The sequence below is a fragment of the Myxine glutinosa genome, chromosome 4, assembly GCF_964187855.1.
Source record: "Myxine glutinosa chromosome 4, kmMyxGlut1.1, whole genome shotgun sequence".
NCBI lineage: Eukaryota > Metazoa > Chordata > Myxini > Myxiniformes > Myxinidae > Myxine > Myxine glutinosa.
The window spans coordinates 111,069,447-111,084,271 of NC_136264.1; the positions used below are offsets into that span (position 1 = coordinate 111,069,447).

Sequence of the window (14,825 nt, forward strand, 5' to 3'; positions counted from 1 at the left end):
CAGGCATACGTATCTCTCGGACACCGATACTTGCCATTGCCAGCGCGTTGTTGTACTGTTTCGCGTGCTTCACAAAGTCCTGGTTAAGGAAAAGGTTTTTAATAGCATCTGGAGGTTGTGATGGAATTGAGCCGGGTTTTGGATTCGTAGGATCATGCATAAGAACGACCTTGCCGTGGTTGCAGCAAAATCCGCTTCTCTCCTCATGCCACACCAAAGCAGCACAATGCGAGCATGTAGGGCATTGAAATATTGAGGTCCTGCTCAACGCGTGCCGGTACTCACCATGAAGGACCTCTCGGAAGAAATCGGTATCATCGAATCGAGCAAGGTTGCGATTGTCATGGTGAGCCTGCTCTAGTCTCACACGGTGTACATCCTCATGGCGCAGGGCATCCCTTACTTGCCGGTCTTCTCGCTGGTGAGGGATTTCTTCTGCACGACGCCTTGTCATGCGTCCAGTGTTGTCTGCCAAGCGAGCAGTCCGTTCTTCATCCGTTTCAGCTGCACGACGCCTTGTCACGCGCGTAACGTCGCGTGTCAAGCGAGCAGCGCGTTCTTCAGCAGTTTCTTCTGTACGACGCCTTGACATGCGTCCAGTGTTGTCTGCCAAGCGAGCAGTCCGTTCTTCATCCGGTTCTTCTGCACGACGCCTAGTCACGCGCGTAACGTCGCGTGTCAAGCGAGCAGCGCGTTCTTCAGCAGTTTCTTCTGTACGACGCCTTGACATGCGTCCAGTGTTGTCTGCCAAGCGAGCAGCCCGTTCTTCATCCGGTTCTTCTGCACGACGCCTAGTCACGCGCGTAACGTCGCGTGTCAAGCGAGCAGCGCGTTCTTCAGCAGTTTCTTCTGTACGACGCCTTGACATGCGTCCAGTGTTGTCTGCCAAGCGAGCAGTCCGTTCTTCATCCGGTTCTTCTGCACGACGCCTAGTCACGCGCGTAACGTCGCGTGTCAAGCGAGCAGCGCGTTCTTCAGCAGTTTCTTCTGTACGACGCCTTGACATGCGTCCAGTGTTGTCTGCCAAGCGAGCAGTCCGTTCTTCATCCGTTTCTTCTGCACGACGCCTTGTCATGCGTCCAGTGTTGTCTGCCAAGCGAGCAGTCCGTTCTTCATCCGTTTCAGCTGCACGACGACTTGTCACGCGTCCAGTGTTGTCTGCCAAGCGAGCAGTCCGTTCTTCATCCCTTTCAGCTGCACGACGCCGTGTCACGCGCGTAACGTCGCGTGCCAGGCGAGCAGCTCGTTCCTCGTCAGATTCCATTGCGCGTGCACTACGTGCAGCTTCATTCCTTCGTTCTCGTAAACGACGACTCGATTGGGGCATTGTCTTTATCTACAATCTATCTATAAGATAGACAGTAAGTATATAGCCGGTAAGTATAGAGCACTTTCGTAAGGCCGGAAGTGACGTCTTCACTGTCCGGAAGTTCGCATATCGCATATCTATCTATCTATCTATTAATGCCCAATTATTCAATTATCGCCAACGTATTTTGGCTTTTTGCAATTTAATCGCAAGGAAAAGTAGAAAGAGAAGAGGGAAAAAAATGAAAAGGAAAAACATTCCAAACCGCGAGGGAAAACAACACGGCACGTCGACACAACAACGTGTCCTGTGATTGGCCGTACGTGGCTGCCAGTAGCTGCCCCCAAAAAAAAGCTGTCACCGTCCGGCGACTGAATTTTAGGGGAAAAATAAAACGCGCTTCGCTTAAAACAACGCCCTTCGCTCTGACTGAATTTAATTTAATTACTTTCCGTAATGGCGCACGCTCTCACAGGAGCTCCGGAATTACGATGAATCGCAAATTAGTTTTTATTAGTTTTATTAGTTTTAAAACATAGTTTAACGCCAACATAGCGCCAACATAGTTTGCAAACGTGAAATAAATGAATACGCTCTCAAACGTGCCGTCCGAGGCAGAGTCTGTTCGCCACGTTCGGCACACGTGATAGCTCGCTGCTCTCTGATTGGTTGAATCGTTTTTTGGACATAGCTCGGTAAGTACTTGTCCGATTAATATGAAACCTTGAAAAGGCACATCCTCGGGTCCCCAGCAATATACCTGGCAAGTTTAAAGTATATCGGACCCGTGGTTGTCGAGAAACAGCGGTCACAGACAAACAAACACACAGACACACAGACACACAGACACACAGACACACAGAGATTGCTGGAATTATAGATAGATACATTTAACATCCCTTTTTTCAACATTAATGAATGGTTATGTACGTTTTTATTTCCAAATCATGAATCGTTTCATCTGATAGTGAGAGAACAGTGCTTCACATAGTTACATTTTTTCGCTTATATTGCATGCACGTGCATGACCGCAGAATTGCCCCAACCAGATTTCAACACAATGCCAAGACCTCTTCCTCAGATTTACCAAAAGTCCAAACTGCAAGTGCATGCTGAGATTCTGCTTGCCTTATTTATTGCTGCCTGGCACTGTGCTGCCTCCTAAGTAGTATTCTCAACCATCATTCCAAAATCCTTTTCCTGCCCTGCTGCCGAATTCTCCTAAGAGAATAATATTTGCCTTCCCACCCATTACCTTGCACCTCCCTTCCTCCTTTCCTTGCACCAACAGGTGCATTAGGCAGAGCATGACTGATGCCGTTCATTTCTCTTCCTTGCATCGGCGGAGTTTGGGGAGGGGGCAGGGGGAGCAATGCCCCCACCTTAATTTTTTTTCAGTAGTTTACAATTAAGATAAAAACATTCCGTATTTAAACGTGAGTAACAATGAATGAACGTAAACTGTATTTGTGATTTCACGTACACTGTAACTACACTAACAAATGGTAATTTTGGACGTCAGACCTCAACAACAACAACAACAACATGCATTTTAAGGCCATTTTCCCTGCTAGAGCGGGGGTTAGCCTTGCGGGCCCCATGACAATCTTCTCCATCTTGCCCTATTTTCTGCATCTCTCCTTGCTAACCCCCTTGCCCGCATTTCTTCTTCCACCATCATTAGCCAAGTCTTTCTCGGTCTTTCCCGTCCTCTACTTTCTTCTACATTCATTTCCATCACTCTTCTCAACCAGTCACTTTCATCCTCCTCAACACATGACCAAACCATCTCAACCTGTTCCTCTTCACAGCATCAATCACAGGCTCTATTCCCATCATCTTTCGCTATTCATCATTTGTCTTCCTCTCTCTCAACGATACTCCACACATCCACCGAACCATTCACATTTCCACCCTTTCCAGCCTTCGTTGCTGCTCTACATTCATTACCCATGTCTCGCTCCCATAAATCATAACACTTCTCACACATGCAGCATACACCTTTCCCTTCAGCTTCAACGACACTCCCCTCCTCATCAGCATGCCACTCAGTTCCCGAAACTTCTTCCATGTATATCTCACTCTAGCAACCGTTGCCGAGTCTGATCCACCTTCTCCATTCAGCACGTCTCAGACCTCATTCAGACCTCATTACGACCATTACGTCAGACCTCATTACCCATTATTAATATTAACCCCTTGCCACCCAAATAGAGAAGTCCAACTGCACATTTTAAAAACTTACCCATGCCTTCCTCTCAAGCTAGTCAGGCTGAAGCTGGAACCTCCACATTTGTAAAAATTGTGCTCTTGAGACGTCTGTGTTTTTGCTTTTCCATTGGTTTCCGTAGCAAAACCAGCTTGGGAATTATTGTGTTGGACATTCTGAGGACATGACCGAGATCTGTCCATCTTCGATCTTCAATTACTTCACTTAATTATCGGTAACATTCTTACTCGGTCTTAAGCACCTTATCAAACCATTAGACATCCAAGATGAACAGCTTCCAACACAGTTACTGTGACAGTACTTGCGCTAATTTCTCAGTGGAATGTTAGAACTCCATATCTCCTCAATTATATAATTTATTTAAATTATGAAAAACAACGGAGCCAGAACTGACCCCTGCGGTACTCCCTCTTCTTCCACCTTCTATCCTGGCTTCATTGCTGCTCTGTTTCTGTTCTTATTTAAGCTTGTATCCAATATGATGCAAAACTACCCATCAAATGCACATATATGGTCATGTACCTGCACAAAAAATAAAACGTGCCATAATTCCCCAAAAAACAAATTTCCATCATTGTTATTGGCATGTCCATGGAACGGCAGTATTCAACATTCCATAATTGTTAGTCAGGATTGAACAAATGAATGGGTAGGGGAGTGGTTTAGGGGTGTGGATAGTTTTGCTGGGAGAAACTTTGGTGGGGGTGTTGACAAACTTCTGCGGTAGACCCCTCTGCAATGTTCACGTCTTTTGATGTTTGAACGTGTTCATTTGTTGACTTTTGGAAAAGATACTTTGAGGAAAGTTGACGAGCTTTTCCTTAAAAACAAAACAATCAATTTCTGGCCACACACTGTTCAACTAGTGCTTTCTATTGATACCTTGCGGAAACTACACCTGTCCGATTGACAATGTCCCACCATTTTCTTAAAGCCATTGGTGGTATAGTGTCCTTGGTCTTAGGCATTTATTACGATTTGTTCTCCATTCCATGTTGAGCTGACCCTCTTCTTTGCCATTTTGAGCCTTTTTATGCCTCCGCAGACTATGTCACTGGAGGCATTATGTTTTCGGGTTGTCCGTCAGTCTGTCTGTCCATGCGATAACTTAAGAATGGCTGAGGAGAGGATATTGCATTTGAGTCCGTTTGTTTGTTTGTTTTTGTTTGTCTGTCTGTCTGTCTATTTGTTTGTCTGCACATAATAAATAAGATTTTCTCTGCAACCGTTGGTCGGATTGACAGGAAATTTTCACCATATGTGCAACTCCACCTGTGTAATTTTTTAATGGTAATTATGACGTCCTAGGTCATGTGGTTCGTCTGCCATCTTGGAAAAAAAGAAAAACTTTTCACCTCTATATCTCTGAAAGCGCTGCATAGAAAAAATTGAGACATGGCTCATTGTAAAGAACTCTCCATGGGGAATAAAATTTGTTAATGATGATGTCATAGGCGTCATAATTGGACAAGTACAAAACTTCATCCAATTAAGATGAAATTTCTTAAGCGTCTCGCGATAAATTGGTGGAGAAAAAAATAATTATGACGTCATCGGTCACGTGTTTCGGCCATCATATTTATTTTTAACACAAAAGCCTTAAAAACCACTGAAAACACATCCTGGCAAGGGTCTCCAATCTCTGATTGCTCTTTCTTGTTACATTATGGGGCCAAGAGGTCGAAGGTCAGAGGTCCTAATTTGTGTACCATTGATGGGATTTTGACCAAACGTGATAGAGGTCCATATTATGATGCAAAGCCATACTGATTAGATTTCAGCGTCATAGGTCAGAGGTCATGTCAAGTAAAAATGTGATACTTGAGAACAGCTGAAGGGATTTAAAATCAAACTTGGTACAAGTATGTAAAATGATGTAATAATGTGGGCGGAGGCATATCGGTCGACGTTGCAACGTCAGAGTGCCGTTATAGCTTATTAGGTCACCTGGAACGAAGTTCAGGGGAGTTTAGGCGATGGCGCGTCGTCCGTCTGTCCGTCAGTCCATCCGTCCATAAACACTTGAAACTTCTCCGAAACCGCTGAAGGGATTGTGAACAAACTTGGCACAAATGATATTTTTATATTGTGACTAAAGTTTGTTCACAGCATTAAAAAAATCGGGATCTAAGGGGGTCTACCGGGGTCAAAGTGGATCCAGGTTTGACCCCCCAAAATAGGAATTTGCTTTTTCCTCTGAAACTACACACACAATTTCGATGAAACTTGACCACAACCTTCATCCCCCATGATGTACCGAAGTTTGTTCACCGCACTAAGAAAATCGAAGTCCTAAGGGGAAGTACGGGGGGTCAAAGTGGGTCCATGTTTGACCCCCCAAAATAGGTATTTGCTTTTTTCTCAGAAACTACACACAATTTCGATGAAACTTCACCACAACCTACACCACCCGTGATGTACCAATGTTTGTTCAAGGCATTAGAAAAATTGGGGTCTGAGGAGGTATACGGGGTTGAGGAGGGGTGGGGGGGTGGGGGGGGGGGGTTGCCCACCCAAAATTGGTATTTTTTTTGGTTTGTTTGTTTAAAGTCTCATGATTATGTTAGTATGAGTCTACATGCTGCCCTGTCTTCTAGCAACCATTGAAATTGGTTTAAAATGCCTTTAGTCGTTGCAGTATACTGTTTATTATTCTACCAGGTGAGCCTCCAGGGGTATTGCCCCTATGTTTTTTAAACGGCTAACCAAGAATTACACTGAATACCAATTTGGTAACAAACAAAATAGCACCCAGTCTTAATCCTGCAGTGTCCCCTTTTTGTTTCTAGAATCGAGATTCATGGAAAAGTGATTTGGCTGTGCTACGTTTTTTCTTCTTCCTCTTCTTTGACTATAATCGATCGTAAATGCCATAGCTATGTTTGTACAGTATACATGTGTGTATGTGTGTATGTGCCGGTCTATTGCTTGTTTATTTTTTACAACATCTTCAGAAGCAACCGGGCCATTTTATGTTTATTCCTGGATCAAGATGTTCTTTTATGACCTCTATCTCCAAGTCACGTTGACCTTGGCCAAGATGTGTTGCGAGATGTCTAGATGTATCTTGCAGTGGCAGCCCAGAAAACTGGAAATCTTCAGTCAGCTTGATTATTATCATTTTGTTGTTCAGTGCTTTGCAATTACTGTGATGACATTCAGGTGACGCATGTAAAACTGCCGCAAGCTCAATTACTTTTTCTCTGTTGTTGCCCAAGTTGGAGGAAATGTTCAAGGCTGATTTGCACCAACAGAATAACATGAGAAAAATAGAGGAAGGTGGTCGGTCTGGGTTTATATATCTCAATAGCCTCATGATGGTGGTAGATGGTATGGCCCTTGAGGAGGTGGCTTCGCTGATGAAGGTGTCATAAAGACTTTCTTTGTGAACAAGTCTCTACCAGGAATCAGAACTCTGAACACAAAAGAAGCCCCAATTTCAGAGAACTCTGGAAAATGGAATGAATTGTGGGAAGTCTCAGTTGCCTAACAATTGCAATTATTCACAGAAATAGTCAGTGCTACATGAGATTGCAACATATCTCAAAGAACAATTTGCCATGTTTTGCATAATCTTATTTGGTGTTTTTTTTTCACTTTTGCAAGCCCATACATTTTGGACAAGAGCTCAATTTTCCACCTGCGATGCTGCAGTGCCTTCAGAAAGTATTTACACCCCTTGACTTTTTCACATTTTGTTGTGTACCTAAGTGAAATTTTACAGCCTGAATTTAAAATTGGTTTAATTGAGATTTTTTTTGTCACTGATCTACACGTAATACACCATAATGACAAAGTGAAAATATGTTTTCAGAATATTTTACAAAATAATTGAAAATTAAATACAAAAATATCTAATTCCCTGAGTACTCCCTGAGTCAATACTTAATTGTAGCGCCTTTGGCAGCGATTACAGCTTCGAGTCTTCTTGGGTATGTCTGTATCACCTTCACACATATGGATTTGGGGAGTTTCTTCCATTTTTCCTTGCAGATTTGCTCAAGCTCTGTCAAGTTGGATGGGGAGTGTCAGTAAACAGCAATCTTCAAGTATTTCCACAGATTCTCAATGGGATTCATGTCTGAGCTTTGGCTGGGCCACTCAAGGACTTTCATGTTCTTGTTCAGAAGCCATTCCAGTGTTGCTTTGGCTGTATGCTTGCGGTCATTGTCCTGTTGGAACATAAATCTTTGCCACAGTCTAAGATCTTTTGCATTCTGAAGCAGGTGCTCCTCAAGGATTTGCTTGTAGTTGGCTCCATTCATTATTCCCTCTATCCTTACAACTCTCCCAGTACCTGCCGTTGAAAAGCGCTGAAAAGCACCAACATGCTTCATGGTAGAGATGGTGTTAGATGGGTGATGAGCTGGGCTCAGTTTCCGCCAGATGTAGCGCTTTGCATTCAGGCCAAAGAGTTAAATTTTCATCTCATCAGACGACATAATTTTTTGCCTTATGCTCTCAGTCTTTCACTTGCCTTTATGCAAACTCCAGGCATACTGTTATTTGCCTTTTTCTCAGGAGTGGCTTCCATCTGGCCACTATCCCATAAAGCCTAGATTTTTGAAGTGCTGCAGAGACTTTTATCCTTCCGGTAGGTTGTCCCATCTCACCCAAGGAACTGTGTACGACTCACCCCCCTGACCAATATAATATCAAGTCAAGTTCCTTCTTACCCGATTGCTCAGTTTGGTCGGACGGCCAGCTTTAGGAAGAGTCTGGGTCGTTCCATATTCTTTCCATTTCCGAATGATGGAGCTCACTGCGCTCTTCGGAACTTTCAACACTCTAGAAATGTTTATTCCCTTCCCCAGATCTATTCCTCCTCACAATACTATCTCGGAGTTCTACTGACAGTTCGTTGGACTTAATGGTAAGAGTTTCTGGGCATCCTCCATCATGCAAAGTCTTTCCTGGCATGTCTGAACTTTTATCTACTTGTAAGACCTTCATCCGTAGCTTAATGGAATACTGCACTCAACGCTGGGGTTACAGTTTTTCCTTCCACTTCTGTGTTTGAGATTTAGCCGATGTATCCATCTTGTTCACCCCCTGTGTCCTCCCTCTCCCAGCTCTCATTTTTCCCCACATACTTTATCCCTCCATGTCTCCCTCTATTTTGTCTCTCAACCCTGCATTGGTACGTTTCCCACCTCTCTTTCTACTGTTCTTTTCAATCTGGTCTATTCTGGTCCATTCTGTGTTTTAGCTCCTCCATGAGCCTGACTCTGTATGGAAAAAAACATCTCATTTGAATTTCCTCCGTACAAATTTTCCTTCCGGTCTTTTCTACCTCCTCCTTGATCACTCGATCTGGCCAGATATTTTATTTCTGTTTTATGACTACCTCAAACATCGTGCAAAATGAAATGTAACTAATTACTATTATGTCACTTGTCACTGTGAGCAAGAAAATCTAATGTCTAATGACACTGATGGAAGTTTTCAAGCTGAAAATGCCACGAGCATCCTTTTGGCCAGTGGAGTGCAAAACCACTTTGGGTAGGATTGTGGGCACATTTAACATCTGCTCTAGTCCACAAGGCTAGATAGTTAACCATCTAGTTTAACGGCCATTTTAATAGTGCTATGTGTAGCTACCTCATTTTTGACATATCTACTCTTTGCTTTCCATGAGAAATGTCTCAAAATATCACTGGATGTCATTTGCTTTCTTGTCTATAGTTGCTGTCATCATTTTAAAAAGAAATGACCAAACCCACCATATTAGGTGCATTTATTAATAATTTCATCCAATAACTATATTTCAGTTGTGCCTTTGTAAAATATATCTGCAACATGATCCGCATAATTGCAGACACGACAGTTGATTTGATCCTCACTGGATGGTGGCGAGCTCCACATTGGAGTGCTCGATGCTCGGGCAGCACGAGAAAGGCAATTTGTATTTGATTTTTACTTGGGATCAAACCACGAAGCATCCCACTCACATGTAAACATAGACGAACCAATTTTTTTTGCCTCAATGTGTTATAAAGGGTATTCCATGTTCCAGGCACTCAATATGCAATCGTTATCAACTGTTCCCCATTATAAATCATTATCAATTATTTATACCCTGTTAACTCCCCCTCTTCCCCTCCACACTCCCAAGCTCTCCTCCTTTAAATTTTCCATTTATTCCTTCCTGAGAGTTTGCTTCTATATCCATCTTGTCCACCCCCTGTGTGCTCCCCTGCCCCTAATTTTTCCCCACCTCCATTGTTTGTCTAACAACAACAACAACAACAACATGCATTTTAAAAGGCCATTTTCCCTGCTAGAGCGGGGGTTAGCCTTGCGGTCCCCATGACAATCTTCTCCATTTTGCCCTATTTTCTGCATCTCTCCTGGTTAACCCCCTTGCCCGCATTTCTTCTTCCACCATCTTTAGCCAAGTCTTTCTCGGTCTTCCCCGTCTTCTACTTCCTTCTACATTCATTTCCATCACTCTTCTCAACCAGTCACTTTCATCCTTCCTCAACACATGACCAAACCATCTCAACCTGTTTCTCTTCACAGCATCAATCACAGGCTCTATTCCCATCATCTTTCGCAATTCATCATTTGTCTTCCTCTCTCTCAACGATACTCCGCACATCCGTCGAACCATTCGCATTTCCACCCTTTCCAACCTTCGTTGCTGCTCTACGTTCATTACCCATGTCTCGCTCCCATAAATCATAACACTTCTCACACATGCAGCATGCACCTTTCCCTTCAGCTTCAACGACACTCCCCTCATCATCAGCACGCCACTCAATTCCCGAAACTTCTTCCATGCACATCTCACTCGAGCAACCGTTGCCGAGTCTGATCCACCTTCTCCATTCAGCATGTCTCCGAGGTAGCAAAATGTTTTCACACCTTCCAGCTTCACGCCGTCTCCAAGATCCAACTCAACATTTCCTCCATCTGCAGCTCCCTCTGTGTACACCTTACATTTGAATGTAGCTGCCACACTGGTTAATGACCCTCTCAGACCACTACATTTGTGATGAACCCACTCAGCGCACATTGTACACTGAATGGAGTTCACTCCGACACCCTTCCTACACACAGCACAGGGCCACTTCCCAGTTCTTTCCACCTCACCACATGCTTTACCACTTGCCATCACCTACGTCTTTCCGATATTCACCTTCAGACCTTTTGTCTCCATACATTCCTTCCACGTGTTCATCTTTTCCTTCAGTCCATCCATACTTTCCGCAATCAACACCAGATCATCTGCATACAACAACTCCCACGGTAAACCAGGAACGTTCTGAGCCAGCACCTCCATCACAGCTACAAATAGTAGTGGACTTAGTACCGACCCCTGATGCATTCCCACCTTCACCTCAAACTTACCACTGTTCCCGTCCTTCGTCCTTAGAGCTGTGCGCACTCTTTTGTACATTGCCATCACTACTCTGATCAACCATTCCTCCACTCCTAACTTCCTCAATGCCCATGTCAATACTTTGCGTGGAACCCGATCGAATGCTTTCTCCAGATCAACAAACCCAAGAAACAACTTCTTCCAAGAAACCCAAGAAACGTTTTGTCTAAGTGTCCCTCTATTTTGTCCTTCAATTATGTTGTTACTCCTTCTCCATCCCTTCCCTCCTCTCTCTCTACTGTTCCTTTTGTTCTGTTGCTTCCTGATCCTTTCAGTGTTCTCGCTCTTCCACGAGCCTCGACGGTGTATCCAAAAAAACTGAATGGGTTGCCCATGAGATTAGCTTTCTATAATATTAAGAATACATTATTAGAATAGATCAGGGGTTCCCAAACCCACGGTCGTGATGCAAACTTGAAAAAAAATCCCAGTATTTGTAACTTTCTGCTTCTCGAAGACGATGCTTTCCTTAGACTTTCAGCAGGCAACCAATAATATGCGTTCTTGACCCAATTGTAAGAAATTGTTTTGTTTCTGCTGGTGGAAACTTTTGTGGATCTACAAACAAGGACCAATTTATAAAGGTAACGAACATACTTTAATAATTGCATTTTTTTGTTTATTTCATTAGGATGTTGATTTCTGGATTTACCATCAAAATCGTAGCAAAGGGTACTCTTTAAAGAGCGTCAAAGCTGCCAAAGTACTTTCTTGGAAAAGGTTATGTTGAGTGGTTTGCCGTTGCCTTCCGATAGTCAGTCGGGGCAGGATTTTGTAATTTGGTCATGGTCCAGGCAATACATCACACGGTACTCCTTGTAAAAGACACCAACAGATATTTATGTCCACCAACACCCCTATGGCTGACAGATAGGTATTTCCGCTTAATGTACTTCCAATGGACGGCACACACAATGATGCATTGCCCTGCATGTGAATCACCAGGGTGACAGTTTGTAGCTGTGCTGAGATTCTCACCCAGGCTAGACAGTACACCTACCTCGAAGCTGCAGGGTGATTTATTTATTTATTTGAGATCCCCAAATAATTCCCATAACGCTTCAAACTATATGAGTTAGAAACCGAATATTTTGATGACCTGCTTCACCAGTATCCATTTCACTGATTTTGAAGGTTGTGTACGACCACCAAAGCCACTTTAAAAAAAATCAATTTGACATTCCCTGAAGGATGCATTATTGAAGTAATGTTCGACGAGAAACACGCGTTCTTCCACAGTGAGCACCATGGTGTGACTGAGTGCAAACCGTGAAACGTCACTTCCGGGTCACGTGATAAATCACATGATGCCTGCTCACCCTCATGATCATGTTAGGTCTTTCTGTAACATTTGGCTACATTTACGCCAAATATTAGGTTCCTAACAGATATAGTTTTTAGTGGATTGGAATTATTTAGGGTTCTCAAATACAAAAAAAATCACCCTGTATCTTGCTAGCCAGGAAGTTGATTATATTGGAAAGGTAAACTGTGTGCTAACCTCAGGGGAAACAATATGTGTGTGTGTATATATATTATATATTATATATTATAAAACAGGAGTGTCTGTCTGTCCGTCTGTCTGTCCGTCCCCAAACTACTCCCTCAGTTTTGGGGCTAGCCCCACCAACCTCCTGTGGAACGTTTTGGGGTCCCAGTGGATGTTCTAAGGTAGATAGGTGGTTTTAAAAATTCCTCAATAAAATTATGATTTTGTAATTAAATCGATATGAACCTGCCACTAATCCGGAAACCCGATGTGGTGGTGTACCAATATGGCGGCCCACAATCTTGGTCATCCCACTGCACCTCACTGGGTTCTTAAGCCGCCATTTTGTTTCGGCCTACTCAAACGTGCCTTGCCTTGGAAACACGATCAATTATCATAACATAATTGAAGCACATTATCAAAATCTGGATTCTGAAAACCTGTAATCTGGAGTATTGGATGCTGTAAACTAAATAATTTCCAAATCTGGAGTGAAATCTGAGAAAACTTACTTCTGACAAAACGGAGAAAATTTCTCCGATTTTATCACTAAGTGTATAAAATCATTTATTTAAGCGAGGCTGTGATTCTCATTCGGGGGGGGGGGGGGGGGGGGGGTTGTTTGTTTTGTTTTTTATACTTAAGGCCGAGAAAAATATATTTCCGGTCTCTGGTCAGCGCGCGCATCGATTTTGACCCTGTGCGTCAACAATTAATTTTTTTCTAATTTCCAACGGTACCTACAACAGCGTGCACCTGTTGTTGCCGGGCCGGCGCGCTATCTCGGGAAATACGGGTCTGTGAGGGTCGCCATTGATATCGACGTTCACGCACGGTTCATCCCTACAAAACTACGTTTAGTTTGTCCAAATCCAACCAGCCGGTCCAAAGATATGAGTAGTGTTGTGTGCCGTGACGTCATGAATCCAATCGGCTGGATATTGTCATTTATTGAAACGAAGACGTTCTTTGTCGGGTTTGTGTGAAGCAACCGGAAGGCTTAGAGAGCTGCGGGTTGTCTCGTTAGTTAGGCCTGGATCCTATCTCGTTTGTCATGAAGTTGTAAGTGTCTGATAATCTGGTGGACTGGGAGAAGAGATCGTGGGAGACCATCGGCCTGTTCGACCACTTGCGCATGCGCAGTGTTGACGCGATCGACGCATTGGAATGTTTGACGGTACGGTGAGGCGATCTCGAGAACGAAATGGCAGTCTATAATATGCTTGAAGAACTTAATGATTTTCAGAATAAATACATTTTAAAATAACTTAAGCTTGTGTTCATTATTTACAAAAAGGCCTACAAGTCCCATTGGCTGTCTTTAATTTATCTCTGGACGGCGCCACAGCAGATGAGGAGGACCGCAAGGCATGAGGCCACAAAAAACAACACCCTTATATGTGCAATCCATGCTTTTCAAAAAAAAAGAAAAGAAAAAAAACCCCGCATCGCCGCATCAATTCTGGAACTTTGGTCTGACCAGAGACCAGCAATAATAAAATTTCGGCCTTATAATCGTTTTTAACTTAATTCTTACTTCCATGGAAACTGCTCGGAGACGCATTTTTTGAATGAAACGTTTTTAGCAAAGAACACTGTTTTAGTTGTTGGGTCTGCTGTTACTGTTGGAGTCAATTCTGAAGTTGGAATTTTGAAGATCGGTTCGGATTAAGAGTTTGTGGAGCTTATCTCATTGTGGTTTTTAACCGTGTGTGGAAATGAAATAAAGGGGTGGAGTGGGAGGGGGGTTGTGGGTGGAGGGGGTAGGACCAGTTGGCCTTATATATATAATGGCAATGGCCTTGTCTTCTTTCCCGAGTTGTTTGTTAGCCATATTATTCCTCCTCCCATATAAATTTGGATTATTTTCTCGAGAAATAGGGAAACACAATTTGCCAGATTTGTCTGCAAGCACACTTTCAAATCTAATCACCACCATTGACACCATAATTGTACATTATTTTGCTCTCTGACTTGAGTTGGTCCTCATGGGCATTGTTGCTCTATTTCCTGCTTGGTTTTTTTCCGAAGCATAGTGTGCAGTTTTCTTCGCCCTCAGTGTAATGTGATAATTGTGTTCTCTTTTGCAGGAAAACAGCCTCACCTGTCACGACCAGCATGGGACATCGGTTCCTTCAATATGCCCATCCAACCAAGATATCTGCAGGTAAATACCAAAAAGGGACACAGAAAAAGGCCAGTGTTATACCAGTTCTGCATTCCTTTCTTGGAATTCCCCAAAAAACACAAGTTGTATGTTATTCCAGCCAACAACACAAGTTGTATTTTACCAGTCCAGTGTTGCATTTTATTCATTTTGGTGATTGTCTAACGCATTCAATCAAATGTGCTATATTATTGACAGAGCAACAGTGCTGCTCAAGCAGTTTCTGGGCAAAGATTATACTGTGTG

At 43.3% G+C, this 14,825-nt stretch overlaps 1 protein-coding gene across 10 annotated transcripts in view; it reads left to right on the forward strand.

Annotated features, from left to right (window-relative positions):
* LOC137425078 (E3 ubiquitin-protein ligase MARCHF8) overlaps positions 1 to 14,825 on the forward strand; it is a 216,728-nt gene that overhangs the window by 162,080 nt on the left and 39,823 nt on the right. For all 10 annotated transcript variants that reach the window (XM_068113093.2, XM_068113100.2, XM_078776274.1 and 7 more), the window contains one exon: positions 14,503 to 14,579. In XM_068113093.2, coding sequence (XP_067969194.1) covers positions 14,503 to 14,579 — 77 coding nt within the window. The remainder of the gene's footprint in view (positions 1 to 14,502; positions 14,580 to 14,825) is intronic.